The sequence below is a fragment of the Eurosta solidaginis genome, chromosome 4 (assembly GCF_040869045.1).
Source record: "Eurosta solidaginis isolate ZX-2024a chromosome 4, ASM4086904v1, whole genome shotgun sequence".
In the NCBI taxonomy this organism is placed as follows: Eukaryota; Metazoa; Arthropoda; class Insecta; order Diptera; family Tephritidae; genus Eurosta; species Eurosta solidaginis.
The window spans coordinates 92,577,637-92,597,979 of NC_090322.1; the positions used below are offsets into that span (position 1 = coordinate 92,577,637).

General features: G+C 40.6%; 1 protein-coding gene across 1 annotated transcript in view; it reads right to left on the reverse strand.

The window, feature by feature from the left end:
* Positions 1–20,343, reverse strand: part of Rbcn-3A (Rabconnectin-3A) — a 2,573,828-nt gene that overhangs the window by 1,286,303 nt on the left and 1,267,182 nt on the right. The window contains exons 29-30 of the mRNA XM_067779516.1: positions 18,978–19,205; positions 18,803–18,919 (exon numbers count right to left, since the gene is read on the reverse strand). Of these exons, the coding sequence (XP_067635617.1) occupies positions 18,803–18,919; positions 18,978–19,205 (345 nt within the window). The remainder of the gene's footprint in view (positions 1–18,802; positions 18,920–18,977; positions 19,206–20,343) is intronic.

Here is a 20,343-nt window from a genome sequence, read left to right on the forward strand (position 1 = left end):
GGAGGGTACTTTGAGGTGCATCCCGGAACTTTCTTGGGGAGTGGTGGTTGTAGCGGGGACGGGATTGCTTAGTACCCTTAGCTGGAGCTGATCGCCTATTCTTGCCTTTGTGTCCTCATACTCTATAAGGCAGACGCGGTATTTGTTGAAAGCTGACGCCTTAAAGTCTTCGGTAAGGTCGTTGTCATCTGACTCTACGACGGCGTCATATGCGCTCTGTATCCTTTCCCAGAACACATCGATATTTTTATCTTTTATTTTTGGGGATGCCTCGGTGTTATCTTCGATGTCGGTTGTGCCGAACCGAGCGCAGTAATCCGAAAATAGATCCGTTTCGGATATAAATTTATTTTCGACCACGGTAGCCATACTAAAAAGGGACTTGCTTAATTTCACTTTAGCTATTTTGGGAATTTTTGGGGACTGCCTGGTATTTATTTATGAGGGAATACCTAAGGCAGAAGCTTTCCTATTGGTCGAGAGTGGAGTAGGCTAAGATCAGTTATACTGCATTGGGAGTAGTCTGAGACCAATTGGGGGTGACTTGCAGAATTTACTGCTGGGTATTTCAAGCAATGTAAATGTGGCCGAATTTTCTGCTGGGTATCGCGAATAATACTACATATGTGGGGATATGTATTTAAATTAAACCGCAAGGGACACAAGTATTAAAGGGCAATAAGCTAACTTTGTGCAAGTGTGTGTGGGATTTGCCTCGAAATTTTTTAATGCACCGCTTTTATGTACAGGTGTATATTGGGGTGAGAATGTACATTATATACATATATATAAAATGTATTTTTGGCGGGAAATATAATACTGGCGGGAGAAATTTGTATTTGGCGGGAGCCACCAAAATTTATTCGGGGGAATATACGTAATGTATGTATATGAATTTATATTATTAAAAACGCTGGTTTCGTCAATGGCGACGAAGGACCATTAGATATGGTATTGATGCGGTACGACTCACCTGTTGTATAGGTACTGCTGCTGTGAATATGATGGGACTTGCACTGATATTTGTGGCAAGCTCCTGTAAAACTGATACAATAGCCAATTCTCAACCCAGGTAGTATGAGTGTGTAAGCCAAAGGTTAGAGGTCGTCCAAGCAGATTGATGAAGCTCTTACCTCAGTACTAAATGCAGTATACTAAATGTGAAAAAACGCTTCACTAATGATACCGGCAAAAATGCTTTAAAGCCGGGAATGTAATGGCGAAATATGTATGTATAAACGAAACTCTCACTTAATAAATCGCCGCTAAACACTGAATAATAATCCACTTATCTAACCTTGTTATGTCCTGGCTTGAATGTTTATCTTGCTTATTTAATCTGCTTTCTTTTCCAAGGTTTGTAACTTCAATGTGATATGTTTGGGTTGTTTGGTAGTTTAGTCACATTTGTTGTGTGATATTCAACAAAACATTGTTATGACAGTGAGATATTAATGCATAAACACTTGCACTTACTTATTTATTGGTTTGTTTGAAAATGATCTAATCTTTTGTACAAGAAAATAACACCAGAATCATTAAAAAAAATGCAAATAAAAAAATGCAAATAAAAAAATGTCAATGAAAAATGTATAAAAACTTGTCAATTCGCACGATAGCAAAATATGATGATCAAATGGTGGTGGTTTTTTGACAGATGGCGATCATGCCAGATCGCCATCCTGTACTTGCGGCGAATTCCATTTGGTGATTTGCGCGGTGGAGGCTGCCACACGTCCATGAGGATTCTCAGTGGGAAATTTAAAGTTAAACAATTCATTGGTTCTGGGGATAATTTAATATAATACAATTCAATACAATTGAATATAATACAAGATACGGGTTATAAATAAGTGCATAGATATACGTATATAAAGGGGGAGATGGGACGGGTGACAGCCTACGCCGCGTAAACACACTCTAACACGCATTTAGATGCTGTGCTATGCGAGATTATTGCCTTAATTGCTGCCTGACTGTCAATATAAAAATTAACACGGTTGCAGCTTAAGCTATTCTCTTCCAGGGTTTCTACTGCTTTGGTTACGGCAAATATTTCCGCTTGGAAAACGCTACAGTAATCCGGCAGCCTTTAGGATCTGCTTCTTTTCGGATCAGCACAGTATACCGCAGACCCTACTCCTTCCACTACTTTGGAACCATCTGTGTACACATGTATCGCCTCGTCTGCCCTTTGCGCACCCTTGCGCCAACCGTCCACCTCTATTGTGGCCTTAAGATCTCCCTCGAAGCGCAGATAGGGAATGAGGTAGTCTGTTCGTCTTGTGATTGATGACGCTATACTACTATGGCCGTATGGTCGGCGCTCAAGCTGCCCGAGGCACCGAGGCTGGCTGCAGTTGTTAATGCTATATTCTTTGCTACCAGGTCTACAGGTGCAATGTGCAGAATGGCATGCCGTGCAGCCGCCAGGGTTGTTTTCGGGGCCCCCGTAATGCTAAGCATTGATAGTCTGCATACCTCCTCTAATTATTTGAGGTATGTTGTTTGTGTGTGGCTTTCCACCAAACAAGAACTCCACAGTATAGAATAGAGCTTACAGTCGCTGTAAAAACCCAATGAGAAAGAGAGGGCGATAAGCCCCACGTACACCCCAGCATTCTTTTACATGCATAAAGTGCCGTTGAGGCCTTCTTGACCCTCTCCTCCACGTTGAGCTTCCATGACAGCTTACTGTCTAGAATGATTCCTAGATATTTTGTGCAAGGTTTCTCCTGTAAGTTCACCCCTCCTAACTTAGGCCTGGTCCAATTTGGGACCTTGTACCTCTTTGTAAACAAGACCATATCCGTCTTCTCCGCATTTACTTTCAACCCGACATTAGATGCCCAGGTATGAATATCCCGAAGCGCCTGATCCATTAAAGAACTAATCGTTGGAAGGCACTTTCCACTTATGACTCGTATACTTGTTTTTCTTGAAAAAAAAAAAAAAACACATCACAGCTTCACACAACCAAAATTTTTTTCCATGTAATGCGGAAGTCATAGCTCGAGCTTTACAGGAAATGCATCAAATCTTTCGGATGATGACAATTCTACTAAGTACTGCACTTATCTCCACCGTACCATGAATTACAAGGTGGCGTCGAATAACTTTTACACTTTTTTAAAGTGCAACTGTGCCATTAGGCTACGCCTGCTAAACTGTGGTTAGCTTTTATTTGCTGTCTTTACTGGCAATTATGACAAAAGTAGAAAACTTGTTCATTCAATGTATATTTTCATTGTTTTATTTTTTTGGATGAATGATTTTCCATCTCCTTGGATCCGAACCGAGTGAATAACTGCATTTGGCGTTACATGTAAGAGATGATAAAGCTACCTAAATAACTTGGAATGCACCAATTCAAGCAATGCTTACAGAGGATATGACAAGAAATTCCTGGCCACTAGCGCGTGCTGCAAAGGCATTTAGGATAAGCAAAACTCAACGGGGAAGAAAAGTTTAAGCTATCAATTAACATAAAACTTAGAGGTCACTAAAATAGAAATAATATATGTAGCCTCTGAGCAAAAAAATGCAACTTCGTAGACTGGACGTACTCTTACTTCACCGACATTTAATACAAATCGAGTGACTTCTCCAGAACCTGTGGCATCAATCAGTAAAGGAGTTGTTTCACCATGGCAGATTTTACCAAAAAAATTAACGCGAAAATGTATAATTAAGAAACTAAAATGATATAGGAGGCTCGATTCGAGCTCGAAGAAGAAAAAATTATAATTTTTAAAATGACTGAAAACAATTACCTTTAAGACGTTTTTGTTATTTATAAAATAGAACGAAATGAATTGAAAAGGATTGCATATGTTGTATGTGGCAACAGAAAATAACAATCAAAGACAATTTTCAGAAAAGCGCTTTTAAAGTTAATATTGTTGAATGAAATCCGGCGACCTCATTTTGGTTTCCGGCGAATGCAGTCGTACGTCCCCTGGTAATAACCCAACTTTGTCCTAACTCAACTTTGGTTGTTATTGGTTGTTGCCATAGGTATGACGAAAACAAAATATATGGCAACGCTGTCGCAGTAATATGTTGTGATAAGGGAGTAATTTTTCTGAGGTTTTTTTTATGTCCGCTTCGTGTTCTGTTAGTCGAACGCCCAATGCTCGCTTCGTAGTTCCTATGTACAATTTGTTGCAGTCCTCATTCTCTTTTCCTTTACATGTGATCTCTTACACCACGTTGTTTTGTTGTAGGGGTTCGATAGGGCTCTTTGTTTGTGTAAATATCTTATTTAAGGTGCAGTTTGATTATATGCGAGAGCTATGTTATTATTCTCGTTAATAACATTTTTCCTACAGCTTTCATTGAGCTGGTATATATGTAACGCTGTATAATTGCTTTGTTTTGCTTTCTGTTTCTTGTGTTGTTATTAGGTTTCGCTCCGTGTCTATTTCCAGGCTGCGCTGTTTTATTAAAGTTATTATCATGCTGTATGGGTGATTATTGTTTTTTAAGACATCTATTATTTTTAGGACATTAGCATCTTGGATTCGCTCATGGCTTTTGGACAACACTTTGTTTACGAAATTTTGGGCTGTGTTAATCTTATATTTTAGAGGTTGAGAGAAGTGAAAATTTATAATGCGTCCAGAAGATGTGGGCTTAGCGTATTGAGTGTATCTAGAATTATTTTCACGTCATTACGTCGGACAATTGCGAATATGTCGTCTACATATTTGACCAAAATTTTGTTTGAATATTGTGCTGTTGATTAAAAGTTTTGAAGGCGTTGTCCAGTAGGTCGTCCATTAAGATATCTGCTATTGCGCGGTCAGGGGGTTTCCCATAGGCATTCCGAAAGTTTGCGTATATATTTCGTTGGCAAACATAAAATAGTTGTTGTCGAATAAGCAAAAGTTCAGTATGTTCCGAAATTTGTTTTTGAGGATGTTCGTTGCATTTGGTATTTTTCCCCATTTTTTCATAATTATATTGATTGCAAGAGATTTCGGAATATTGGTAAATAGAGAGACGACGTCAAACGACACCAACACTTCATCGTCGTTGAAATTCATCCCTTTTAGCCTCTCTTTTAAGTCATACGCATTATTTACATTAAACTCTTCGCATATTATGGTTTTTATTATGCTTCCTACATACTTACATTGTGAGGACCCCAAAGCCGAGGACTTTGTATCCTCACAACATACACATATCCATACATTTTTCTAAAGAACATACATTTTGAAATAACTTGAAATTTATAATAATATTTGAATTTATCACTTATACATTTTATATGAAGCACCAGAAATATACATATGTACACATTTATGAATTATACCCTAAATACATATATTCTGTTGTACATTGAATTAATAATTATTAAATTAAAGAACAAATTAGACTTGCGCACTTTTCCACGCAAGCAAAATAATTACATTTTCGCAAACATAAATTTTAAATATAGGATCACCCTAACATGCATTAAATATTTGGAAGGTAGATACGCACAAAACATAAAAATGCAGCGGTCGATCAACCCTTTGCACACTCAAAATCCAATGTACCCAGTTACAAATACAACATACATAATAACTTAAGTGAACGGAGATCAGTAGCAAGTCGTCAAAATAAGCGCCGCTACTAATTGAAATTTCGTTATACATATTTACGCACTAGCATACAACACACCAACGCACGCCATGCAACAGAAGGCAGAAGCATTGGGCAAAGCAAAACACAACCTTAGAATCAGGTGACCACAAACAAATATACAAACACACAATATATAAACCAAAGCCTGGAAAGCACGGTATGAGCAAGTACAAAGGCATTGTATTCAATAAGGAGCATTATGGTGCGTGGAAATTCATGGGAAGGAAATATTCACGGAATAACAGTTGTTTTATATTGTTAATACTAGAAGTTGTTATTATAAAATAACCGTTTGCCTGCGTGCAAAAATTAGTATATAAGGGCGACGAGTTCGTATTAAGATTCAGAAATTAGGAGACAGGCATACGAGTCGGTAGGTTTTATCACTACCGACCAAGAGTACACCTGAAGGTTTTTCACTTCATTTATACTAAAAGTATATTCGTCTGGAGGCTTTATTACTCCATTCGACCACAGAGGTTGGCCGAGGGCTTTATTACCTCAGTCACCTCTTACAAAGCAAGGGAATCAGCTAGGAGTAGAAATAGAATTTTTATTAAATAAATACTTTTGTAACGTTTTATAAGAAATAAACAGGGTTATTCTTTTAGAAGGACCGGTAGGAATTTCTACTTTCAGGAACCCTGGACGGACTGAGGCTAACCCGGCAAAGTCAAAGGAAAAGTCCGTCACATTTTGGCGCCCGGGCAGGGACAAACAAATCAAATTTTAAGATATACTTTCAGAGCATCAGAAACGAAGAGGGAAACAAGATCCACTAACTTCTGGGTTAATACGACGAGGATATAAAGCAAAACAATGGTAAAGGTATCGTGGATATACTATCTCACTCGAGAGGATCTGGTAGCCTACAGCACGGAATTTGGGTTAGAGGATGCCGGAACGGTTGACGAACTAAGAAAACGATTGGCGGCATTCATCCAAGAGGAGAAGGATAACAAGAACTTACGGGATAGATTCACAGAGTTGGCGATTCGGCATGCGCGGTTAACAAATCCACAAGCATCTAAGACAAGCAGCGAACTAAATTCACCAAGAAATGATAGGCAGGCAAATGGTGCACCCAATCAATTGGAGGTCGGACAACCACCGGTACATTTTATTCAGCAGCCTGGTACGTACGCAACGACAAATTATATTCAACAGCCTGGCACATATGCAACGACCATGGACAGAGTAAGGACGTGGGGATAACGTACGATGGAGGCAAAGATCCCCTAGGATTCATCGAAAGAGTGGAGGAGCTAGCAGATGGGTATGAAATCAACCGCAACACAATTACAAAAGCGCTGCCGGAGTTATTGAAGGACAAAGCGTTGGTATGGTACAGGAATAACAACCGGCATTGGCAGGAGTGGGACGCCTTCAAGAAGGACTTCCTGAAGTTCTTTCTAAGCTCCCGATACTTAGAGCAATTGGAAGATGAAATTCGAATGCGCGTACAACGACAAGGTGAGCTATTTAAAGATTATGTCTTAGTATTACAAGGACTCATGCGTCACGCGGGCTACACCGAGGAGCAGAAACTAACCCGCATATACAGAAACTCGCGCAGAGAGTACCAACTATATATAAAGCGAAGCGAGGTCAGCAATCTTGAGGAGCTGGTAAGTTTAGCTCAAGACTATGAAAATATTACTCCTGACAGGGAACCAATGCGACCTACCACAAGGCCATGCATACTACGGCGTCAAGAAGATCAGTACCAGTGTCTCCAGGCAGAACAAAGACAGGAGAAGAGAGTAGAAGTCCAACAACAGCAGAGATCAGAGCCACAACAAGATTATGTAGATACAAGAACGGCCTGCAGACGATGCGGAAGAGGCGGTCACTTTTCATACGGGTGCCGAGGCATAAGAAAAGAATTTTGCTGGACATGTGGTAAGATAGGCGTGCTCACGTGTGATTGTTGTAGGAAGCCACAGGGAAACGACCAGGTACCACATTGGAACCGAGGGATGGGGTCTTCGGAAGTGCAACCTCGGAGAGATTAGACATGTTCAAATACACAAAGGGCCGCATATCGGTAACAACGTATGTGAACGGAGAAGAAGCGGTAGCAGCGATTGACACGGGAGCGACGAGGAGCTTTATAAGTGATGCAATGGCGAGAAGATTAAAAACTGGCAAATTCAAGGAAGTAAAGACGCGAGTAAGAATGGGCGACGGCAGAGCAATAATAGTCAAAGAAGCGGTAGATGCAGAATTAAGAATGGGTGATAAAGTACAGAGAAACGAGATGCTAATCCTACCGGGGCTGGGCGATGAGGTGGTAATTGGCACGGACTATCTGGCGAACGTAAACTTTGAGATGAGATGTGGTGGTCAAGAAATAACGTTGAGAGTAGACGAACGGAAGCAAGAGGTAGTGACATGTACAACTATGGTAGAAACGAATAACGAAGATTTCAAGGAACACAACCCAATGGCGGCGATAGCAACTAGCAAGACAGAAGATGCGGTGAGTAAATTTCTGATCCAAGAATTACAGGTATTTGCAAAAATGTCAGGAGTATCCAACGTGGCCACACACAAAATAGTTATGAGGGACGACCGTCCAATTAAGCAAATATAGTATCCGAAGGATCCGAAAATGCAAGAAATTATCAACAAGGAAGTCGACGGGCTGATCGAAAAAGGTTGCATCGAGCCATCGAATAGCCCGCACAGCGCACCCATAGTTTTGGCAAAGAAGAAGAATGGCAAATGGAGACTCTGCGTAGACTACCGTCAACTAAACGCAAGATCAGGTCCAGACGCATACCCTTTACCTCGTATACAACATATCTTGGACAAATTAAGAAGCGCGAGATTTATCAGTAGCTTGGATTTGAAAAATGGATATTGGCAAATCCCTATGGAAGCAAGCAGCAAGCAATACACTGCATTCACAGTACCTGGACGTGGACTATACCAATGGAGGGTAATGCCATTTGGCTTGCACTCAGCCCCAGCAACTTTCCAGAGAGCACTTGATCGTGTCATAGGACCAGAATTGGAACCATACGCGTTTGCTTATCTTGACGATATTATCATTACAAGCAAAACATTGGAAGAGCACATTGCACATTTAACAGAAGTATTTCGAAGGCTGCATAGAGCGAACCTGAGGATAAACCCGGAAAAATGTGAGTTTCTTAAGAAAAGTTAAAATATCTAGGTCATGTCGTTAGCGAGGTAGGCATCCATACCGACCCAGACAAGATAGCAGCCATCAAAGAACTGGAACCACCGAAGAATATACGAGAGTTACGACGTTTTCTAGGAGTCGTGTCATGGTACAGAATATTCGTGCCGGATTTCTCACAAGTCGCACACCCGTTAACATCGATGCTTAAGAAAGGTAGTAAGTGGAGGTGGTCTGAAGAGCAGCAATCAGCATTCGAAGCACTTAAGGCAGCACTGACGCAGGCACCGGTACTCGTTTGTCCAGATTTCTCAAGGAAGTTTAGTTTACAGACGGATGCAAGGAGCGAGTAATAGCATACGCAAGCCGCAGGTTAAACAAGGCAGAGATGAACTACTCACCGACAGAAAAGGAGTGTTTGGCAATAGTCTGGGCAATACGAAAGATGAGGCCATACGTAGAAGGATACACGTTTACAGTAATAACAGATCACCTAGCGTTGAAATGGTTGAATGCGATAGAGAGTCCGACTGGTCGGATTGCGAGATGGGCGCTCGAACTACAGCAATACTCATTTGACATACAGTATCGAAAAGGCAAGTTGAACGTTGTGGCAGATGCATTATCAAGGCAACCGATGGACGAGCAGTTGGGTACGTTGACGATGGATGACGGAAAAGCCGAGTGTAAGTGGCTTAAAGCAAAGATGGAAGATGTAAGAAAGGACCCGGAGAAATTCCCAGAGTACGTTATCGAGGATGGAAAATTGTACAGACGCATAGGAAGTCAGGTGGATGGCGAAGATGCAGTGCCATGGAAGCTATGTGTGCCGACTCCACAGAGACGCAGAGTGCTAGAGAAGGTTCACGACACACCGAGCGCAGGGCATATGGGCATCCGAAAATCGATAGCAAGACAACAACACGTTATTACTGGCCAGGAATGTTCAGGGATATAAGGAAGTACGTACAGCAGTGTCACACATGTCAAATATACAAACCGAGTCAACAGCCAGCCGCGGGTAAGATGCTAACGAAAATTTCAGAGGAGCCTTGGGCAACAGTCTGTGCAGACTTTGTTGGTCCAATGCCCCGATCGAAGCATGGCAACACGATGGCACTAGTATTCTTAGACAAATTTTTAAAATGGGTAGATGTAATACCGATCAGAAAGCTAACGACAGAATGTTTAATAAGAGGATTTCAAGAGAGGATTTTGGCATGGTTCGGCGTCCCAAAAGTATTTATTACGGACAACGGAGCACAGTTTATCAGCAGACGTTTTAAGAGATTTTTAGAGGAAACACCAATAAACGGCACCGCACACACCGCAGGAGAACCCGACAGAGAGGGCAAACAGGAACATCAAGAGGATGATAGCACAATTTACGGGAAAAGAGCAGAAGCCATGGGATGTGTTGTTACCAGAGATAACGCTGGCATTGAATACAAGTGTATGTGAATCGACAGATTACAATCCAGCATATATAGTACAAGGGAGGGAACCGAGAATCCCCAACAGCCTTTACGATGAGCAGACATTTGGTACAGGTGAGAAATTAGCGAACCCAGGAGAGAAGTCAACGAGGATGAAATAAATATTCGAGATGGTACGACGGAAGCAAGAGAGAGCATCTATGGAGCAAGCGAAGTATTACAACTTAAGACGAAGGAAATGGCGAACGGCGATAGGCGACCTAGTGCTGGTAAAGGAACATCAGCTGTCAAAAGCGGCGGATAACTTTGCAGCCAAACTAGCGCCCAGGTACAGTGGACCTCACCGGGTAACGAACTTTGTGTCACCAGTGATCGTAGAGCTAGACAAAGTCTTCAGAGGAAGGAGGAGGACAGCCCACCTAAGTGAACTGAAAGCATACCACGCAGCTGACGCCGCCGCCAACAACGAATCAAGGAGGCAAAGTCATAAACAGAGATACAAGAAGGACGCTAGTGAAGATCAAACCGCGTCAAATCAAACAGCAAACAACAATTCCGAGGTACAACAGCAGAGAGAGAACAGCGAGGTAGCCATTTGCGGTACGCTCACACGAGTCAGTGAAGAGACCGAGAGACAACACGGAGAGAACCAAGGTACAAGTCAACAGCTGATGGCATACAGAGGCGGTCAAGTACAAAACATTGCGGAGAATCAGGTAAGAATATTTCCAGAAAATAAATTACAGATCGCCAGAGAATCGCATGGATCAAAATTACACCTGGGAAGGCAGTTCGCTATGGCAGCCTTAAACGAACACACACCCCGAGACAACTGCGGAATTACAGACTATTTTGTAAGATTCTACTTCAATCCGGATGAAATCGGTAGTAACGGACACACCCAACCGAGACAGTGTGAAATCATACACGAAGAAATTTCATATCAAGAAGTACCCGGAAGTCGAATCAACCACTAAAAGCTCGGTAAACTCTAACCACAATTACATAAATATCCCATAAATATACTCTTTAACTATGGGCATGATATAAAATAAAAAAAATAAATGTAAGGCGCTATAACCTCCGAAGAGATCTAAGGCCGAGCTTCTCTTCCAATTTGCGTCGTGCTCCTCTTGATTTTCCCTACAAATTGGCCGGACGGGACCTACATGTTTTATGCCGACTCCGAACGGCATCTGCAAGGCAGATGAGTTTTCACTGAGAGCTTTTCATGGCAGAAATACACCCGGAGCGGTTGCCAAACACTGCCGAGAGGCGACCCCGCTTAGAAAAATTTTCTTCTAATTGAAAAACCTTATTTCTAAAATTTTGATGTTGCTTTGCCCGGGAGTTGAACCCAGGGCATACGGTGTGATAGGCGGAGCACGCTACCATCACACCACGGTGGCCGCCATGGGCATGATATACCACGTTTTTTTTTTAAATCCACCATACACGGTGGGAACACCCTAAGGAAAATCCACCAGTTTTTCATTTATTTTGTAGACTGGCATCACACATACCGCCGACGGGAAGGGCAGCGAAACGCCAACAACCAACGACGACAGCGAAATATTAAGCCGTATGGCCAGCGAGGTCAACGGCAGCCTCAACCACAACGACGACAGCAGAATATTAAGCCGAAAGGCCAGCGGGGTCAACGGCAGCCTCAACAACAAAAACAGCGACATATTGAGCCTGATGGCCAGCGACGGCAGCGACGACGAAGCAGCATGGGCGAACACCACTTCCGCGTACGGATCACGCGCACCGACCTGGTGACGGTGGGTCTCATTGCGGTAGGTGAGGGGGGAGTGTGAGGACCCCAAAGCCGAGGACTTTGTATCCTCACAACATACACATATCCATACATTTTTCTAAAGAACATACATTTTGAAATAACTTGAAATTCATAATAATATTTGAATTTATCACTTATACATTTTATATGAAGCACCAGAAATATACATATGTATACCTTTATGAATTATACCCTAAATACATATATTCTGTTGTACATTGAATTGATAATTATTAAATTAAAGAACAAATTAGGCTTGCGCACTTTTCCACGCAAGCAAAATAATTACATTTTCGCAAACATAAATTTTAAATATAGGATCACCCTAACATGCATTAAATATTTGGAAGGTAGATACGCACAAAACATAAAAATGCAGCGGTCGATCAACCCTTTGCACACTCAAAATCCAATGTACCCAGTTACAAATACAACATACATAATAACTTAAGTGAACGGAGATCAGTAGCAAGTCGTCAAAATAAGCGCCGCTACTAATTGAAATTTCGCTATACATATTTACGCACTAGCATACAACACACCAATGCACGCCATACAACAGAAGGCAGAAGCATTGGGCAAAGCAAAACACAACATTAGAATCAGGTGACCACAAACAAATATACAAACACACAATATATAAACCAAAGCCTGGAAAGCACGGTATGAGCAAGTACAAAGGCATTGTATTCAATAAGGAGCATTATGGTGCGTGGAAATTCATGGGAAGGAAATATTCACGGAATAACAGTTGTTTTATATTGTTAATACTATTAGTAAGAAGTTGTTATTATAAAATAACCGTTTGCCTGCGTGCAAAAATTAGTATATAAGGGAGACGAGTTCGCATTAAGATTCAGAGATTAGGAGACAGGCATACGAGTCGGTAGGTTTTATCACTACCGACCAAGAGTACACCTGCAGGTTTTTCACTTCATTTGTACTAAAAGTATATTCGTCTGGAGGCTTTATTACTCCATTCGACCGCAGAGGTTGGCCGAGGGCTTTATTACCTCAGTCACCTCTTACAAAGCAAGAGAATCAGCTAGGAGTAGAAATAGAATTTTTATTAAATAAATACTTTTGTAACGTTTTATAAGAAATAAACAGGGTTATTCTTTTAGAAGGACCGGTAGGAATTTCTACTTTCAGGAACCCTGGACGGACTGAGGCTAACCCCGGCAAAGTCAAAGGAAAAGTCCGTCACAACATAAATGATAGCATGGAACGTTTACTGAGGACGCAATGGGACCTAGAGGGAAAATTTGGCTTATGGATTTTCGGTAATCCTTAAAGTCTCGGTGCGTTGGCTGCTGAGCATGACAGCTGTTATTTCTATCGTGCACTTATGTATTTGTTTTTGAAAAGCTCATTTACTAGGTTATTGTTTTTCTTTTGTAGTAGATGTGTGGGATCCGTTCTTGTTGCTCTATATGACTTTTTGCCTTCTAACAGTTCATTCATTTTAGCGTTATAATCTTTTCTGTAAAGCACCACAGTCTTGTTTCCCTTGTATGTCTCTGTGATAACTATATCGTTTTTATGTGGTTTCAAAACAGCTTTGGTTTTGCTGTGTACCTCAGTGATAAGCTTCTCCGCTGAGTTGCTCTTTATGTTCCTTTTAAATTTTTGTACCTTATTGCTTACTCTGTTCCTCGCTATTTCTTTTTTTCGGTCTTCCTCTAAGCATTGTATTACTTGTCACATTTCTGCAATTATATGTATTGGACTGAAGTTACTTTTTGTTGTAGGGATCGTGAATTTTCTCCCGAGAGAGAGTAGTCACTTAACTTCCTCTGGAAAACTATGTCTGTCTGTTGACGAACCAATCGTTCCTTGTGTTTATATCGAGATTTCGTAATTGTTGTTGTTTGAGTGATTGTATTTTTTATTTAATAATTTGGGAAAAATTTAAACAACGTGACATCAGGACGGACAAGGCGACAGATGTTTCGATTATACCTTGTAAATCTCTTCAAAGCCTTTTCTCCCGGGAGTGGGAGTCGAACTCACACTCCTACGATAGTTGAAATGGTTATAAACGCATTCAGCTACGTCATGCCTGTTGTAAATTTTTTCCCAATTGCCTTCTTTTTGCATATTTTAATCTTTTACACATTGCATACTTCGTATGCAATTATGTGTTAAAGCTATGCTTGGTACGGCGGTTTTCAAAGAAACTTTGGTTTTGTTGCTGTTTTCGTTCTATTTATAGAACTACAACGAATTAACCAATTTTGTCTGTTTGTATGATTTTATGTCACGTTGTTTAAATTTTTGCCAAATTATTAAATAAATTATAAAAATTAAAAAATTGCTTCAAATAAATGTTTTCATACATTTAAAAAAGCAATATGGGCAATCCCCGATTATTAAGATTGTATTTTTTGTTTGTGTATGTTTCGTGCCTCATTTGCTATTCTCTGCCCTAGAAAGTGTTTCTCTTTCGTAAATGTGTTCAGCTCAAGCTCACTTAAGCTTTAGTTCGTTTTTCAGCGTGGTGTATATAGTCTTTGGTGATTTTTATGATCATGTTTGTTTGTGCTATCTCTATATTTAGTATCTTGCGCAGAAATAATAACTTTGTGTTGTGTAGTTGTTATCTTACTCTTCGCGAGGTTAAATCTATTACAACATGTTTGACTGAGTTCGTTAAATGACTTGGTGTTAAGCCATATCTTTTACACTCCAAGTATGTTCCCCGTGTTTGTATTTGATGTGTTTGTAATAGTCCTGCATTTTCAAGTTGTTTAAACAAATTTGCGAATATTGTAGATTTTGTTGGTGTTGTTGATAGCTTGAAATTCGGCAGGCCTTCCGATATGATTGATCTTAGGTTATTCCGGTAAATTTTTTGAACATTTGTCGTATTATGCAAGGCTACTTGACCTACTCTACGTTCTCAGTGCAAACAAAACATTTATTTTACATTTATGATAGTTTGTTATGAATACACTTGCGAGATATAAATTTGTGCTTTATGAGTTAGGACGACTTGGCCCTTTAAAGAAATTAAGGGCTTTAAGTTACATTTAGTAATAAATTGCTCGTTTAAAATAACTAGAGTTCACCCAGTGGTTGAAATCCAATCACTACAAACGGCACTATATCTTTGCTTGTTTCCACTTTCTTTCCCGTCCTTTCCTGCCTTTTCACCTCCTTTTCTTTCCTTCTTTTTCTTTTCTTAATTTCCTTTTCCTTGCTTTTTTTCTTTCCATCTTGTAATTTCTTTTGTCTTCCTTTCCTCCCCTTCCCTTTCCATTATTCTCAATTTATTTCCATTTTTTTCTTTTCTTTTCTTGTCTTCTCTTTTATTTTCTTTTCTTTTCTTTTCTTTTCTTTTCTTTTCTTTTCTTTTCTTTTCTTTTCTTTTCTTTTCCTTTCCCTTCCTTTTCCTTGTCCTTTCTTTTCATTTACTTTTGCTTATTTCCGTTTCATTCCTTTCCTTTCATTTCCTTTATTTTTGTTTCTTTTCAAATCTGAGTTCGTTTGTATGATGCCTGCGTGTTTTCCCTCTAGTTTGGCGAGCACGGAAAAACGACTGGTACGATGAAGAATGCCGCGTTGCAACCCAAAGAAAAGACGCTGCCTACAGGGCTATGTTAAAAACGAGCGCAACAAGAAGAGTGTGTGAACGCAATCTCGAGTTGAAAAGGGAAGCGAGACGACTTTTCCTGAAGAAAAAGCAGAGGCAGAAAGGCGTGAGTGCGATGAGCGTTAGCTGCTAGCCACCAGGAATAACACCCGAAAGTATGCCGATGACATTGATATCATCGTCCTAATCACTCGCGCCGTAAGTTCTGCTTATTCCAAATTGGAAAAACAAACGGGAAAGATGGTTTTTTATGGTGAATGAGGACAAAAGGAAGTGCCTGCTGTCATCGAGCAAAGAGACAGCGCATATGGGCCTTGGCAACCACGCTTGGGAAACAACATTAACACTAACAACATCAGCTCTGAAATCCAGCGAATAATCAATTTTGCCAATAAATGCTACTTTGGACTAGGTAGACAATTTAAAAGTAAAGTCCTCTCTCGGCATAGAAAAATCATACTCTACAAGTCACTTATCGTACCCGTCCCGCTATGTGTTGCGAAGCATTGACCATGACCACGACAGATGAAGCTGCTCTGAAAATGTTTCAGATAAAAGTTCTTCCAAAGATGTATGGCCCTCTACGTATTGGCGATGCGAGCACCGAAGAACATTTAATGATGAGCTGTACGAGCTATACACAGAGGAAGAGGGCGGCCTCACTCCGCTGGAAGGCCCAGGTGGAAAACGAGTTAAACTCCCTTGGTGTGATCAATTGGCGCCAGTTGGCAGATCGATGAAGCGACTGGCGCACCTTGTTGGCCGGCCATATTCGTTATTTTAATTAAGTTGTTTATAGTAACTTTGATTTTCTTTTAGTTTGTACACAATGTGTTGTATAGATATATTTTGTGAGTTAACTCCATGCTCATTTTTCAGTTGAAAGATTATTTAAATAAACAAAAAAACACTGGCAGTGCTATAAAAAATAGCAGTAGATGAATATTTAGGAGAATCTATAAAATTCATTTTAATGTGTGGATACATTTTATACTCGTTAGAGCAATTGGGTTTCAATTAATAAGGTATGTGTTGAGTTAAATCAACAAATGTGTGATTTAAATATCACGTCATTCCGGCGGTAAGAACTGCCAACTCAATTCAAACACTTTAATTTGATTAATTGAATGAAAACTACTCCCGTTCTACGAAATTTCAAACTTTTATAGAAAAATAGCAGACCCGGCAGACGTTGTTCTCCCCTAAATTTGGCCTATCTGCATACATTTTAATAAGCTTTTTCCGTCTAACTCTGCCCTATCACTCTGCACTTTTTCCTAATCTTTTTATTCACTCCTCCCTCCGCCTTTTTCGCTTCATCTCCATCTTCGTCTCATTCTATCTCTTTCTCAGTCTCCTTCTCTCTTTTCTCTTCCCTCAAGTTTTTCTCCTTCTTCTTAATCTCTTATTGCCAGTCCCAGAGGGTGGTATGCAATCTGTTCCAGTCCTATTCCGAGTCTCAGTCCCAGTCCCACTCCGAGTCTCAGTCTCAGTCCCAGTCCTAGTCCTAATCCCAGTCCCAGTCCGTCTCTGGTATACTTCCCGGAAAAAAGCATCGTAAATACTAATATAGGCAAATTTATATACGAAATTTCGGGCAAATCGAATAGGACGCATGTAAATAGGTATGAGGGTAATATTAATTCTTGTCTTTATTTCAGCTTCGCAAGCATATTTATCAGTTTTGCCAGGTTGATGCGACTAAATCGAATATCACAATGAACTTTAGAGCTCTCAGCAACAGCTTTCATTTGATATCCATAATGCACACACATTCTAGGGGTATCCGGGTCCATGTTTTGGCCTATATCTCGAGACCGTAGTCACCCAGCGGTGTAAAACTTACTCTGTACTAAAGCATACATCAACAGCTTCAAGTTGATACCCATAATGTAAAAACACATTCTAGGTGTATCCGGGTCCACGTTTTGGCCTACATCTCGAGACCCTAGTCACCCAGCGGCATAATTTGATACCCATAATGTAAAAACACATCCTAGTGTTTCCCTGATCTACGTTTTGGACTATATCGCGAGACCCTAGTCACCAATAAGTATGAAAACTACCCTGTACTAAAGCACTCATCAACAGCTTCAATTTGATAACCACAATGTAAAAACATTGTCTAGGCGCTCACCAGACCCTAGTCACCGAGGGGTATGAAAATTATTCTCTACTAAATCACTCATCAACAGCTTTCATTTGTTATCCATATTGTATAAACACATACTAGGGGTATCCGAGTCGACGTTTTGGCCTCTATCTCGAGACCCTAGTCACCCATGAGTATTAAAATTATCCTGTACTATAGCACTCATCAACAGCTTTCATTTGATATCCATATTGTATAAACACATTCTAGGGGTACCCGGGTCCACGTTTTGGGTTATATCTCGAGACCCTAGCCTCCCACTTGTATGAAAATTATCCGTACTATAGTACTCATCAACAGCTTTCATTTGGTATCCATATTGTATAAACACATTCTAGGGGTACCCGGGTCCACGTTTTGGGCTATATCTCGAACCCTAGCCTCCCAGTTGTATGAAAATTATCCTGTACTATAGCATTCATCAGCAGCTTTCATTTGATATCCATATTGTATAAACACATTCTAGGGGTACCCGGGACCACGTTTTGGCCTATATCTCGAGACCCTAGTCACCCAGGGGTATTAAAATTATCCTGTACTATAGCACTCATCAACAGCTTTCATTTGGTATCCATATTGTATTAACACATTCTAGGGGTACCCGGGTCCACGTTTTGATCTCAAGACCCTAGGCACGTAGCGAAAAAAGGGTAGACGTTGGCCGATTCTCAGACCTACCCAATATGCTCACAAAATTTCATGAGAATCGGTTCAGACGTTTCGGAGGAGTTAAGCCTCTAACACCGTGACAGAAGAATTTTTGTATATTAAATGAATGGAGATAGTAGTTATTCATGCCTTTTTGTCAACTTAGCACTGTTTCTTTTTAATAATTTTCTGAAATTTGGCAAATTTAATACTTGTTTCTAGTGCATTAATATCCCCCCTCTCTATCAGATGAAAATATACTTTTAAATGAAACCTGGGATGTTGCGGCAGCGTTTACGGCGGAGTCGACGATATATTCGAAAGTCACATACGTATCAAAACAAATATGGCATTAAAGACTCATATGATACAAAGAGTACACAAACATTACCAGGCACAAATCCTTCAGGCGGCGGTCCTTTAGTCATTAACACGTGAATTGCAAAATCCTGCCAGCGCTTAAGTGTCCGTAGTAGCTCATGGGATAGAGGGCTCATAACTGGGAGATCTAAAGAAAAATTCAAATAAATATATTTTAACTCAACTAAAAATACACCAAATCCCACCTTGAATCTCTATACCAGCCACGTTTACAAACTCTTGAATTTTAGTTGAAATTAGTTGAATGATTGCCAGGCGCAAAATGCTCCAAGAATATGAGGACGGATTTAAATGCTCGATATTACATTTTCTTTGTGAATAGTTATGTTTTGAAGAATTGTTAAGATCTTCGTCTTCATCTTCAATTTCATTGTCACTTTCTATAGGGTCATCTGTGTCATAGCCATCTTCATCTAAAATGTAAGAAAGTTATATTTATGTTTATAATATATATATATATCATTGTTCAAGCTTGTGTGCAAATTTAATCCGATTTTCAGTAAGCTAGGTTTTTCCTTAAACAAATTGTAAAACATAAATTTTCGAGAATGTGTTGTTAAACGCTATTAAAAACGCGGAAAACCGGCGATCGGCTAAAATGTATTGTGGCGAATATTAGCAGCCACACACGCTTCCCAAGGCAGCCGGTTCTAAGTACAGAAGCGACTCGGGATTTTCCCGACAAAGGGCTATCATTTGAGTGTAACCCCATTTAATTTGTTGCGTCCCTCCCACAAATTGTCATCCTCCCAGTAGATCCTTGCAGCGGGACTGCGATATATTCTCCTGCTCCGGGATGGTATCGAACCCAATCCGGGACTTGCACCTGACCCCGGTACAGAGAAATGGTTTTGCTGCGTATGCCGAGTCCCCCGCCCCCGCGTTTTTCGCAGGACTTGTAAAGTGCGTTAACTGGCAGCCAATGGTAACATCGGCATCTGACCACCTGCCCATACTCCTTTCGCTCTAGCGATATGCCGACTTTATCACCACTGAGAACCGCACCATCATCAACTTTAAGAAAAGAAAGTGGGAAGATTACAAATCTTATACTGACAATCGATTTGTTGCCCTCACTATCCCGACTGATGCCCACCAAGGGGAACGTGCTTTCCGCAAGGTCATCGAATCCGCCTCGGCTCGTTTTATTCCCGCCGGAAGAATTCCACATTTTCCAGCGGATGCCGCAAATTTAACGAGAACGTGACCTTGTAAGACAGCACGACCTCGGCGACCCCGAAATAAAGGATATAAACCAATACATCAGATTGCATGTGGATGAACACAAGCGGGCGAAATGGGAGGAGAATTTAAAGAATTGTAACCTCTCTGCCAGTGTGGGTAAACTTTGGTCCACCGAAAAGTTCCTATCGAATCCGCCTAAGTACAATGACAAAATCTCACGCCGATGATTAAAAACCTAGGCAAAGAGGAATTTAATTATCTAGCGCTTGTCTTCAACTTGTCCCTATCCACCTTCGTCATCCCTGAAAAATGGAAAACGGCCAGGGTGGTTCCGCTATTAAAGCCTGGGAACCAGCTAACATAGGA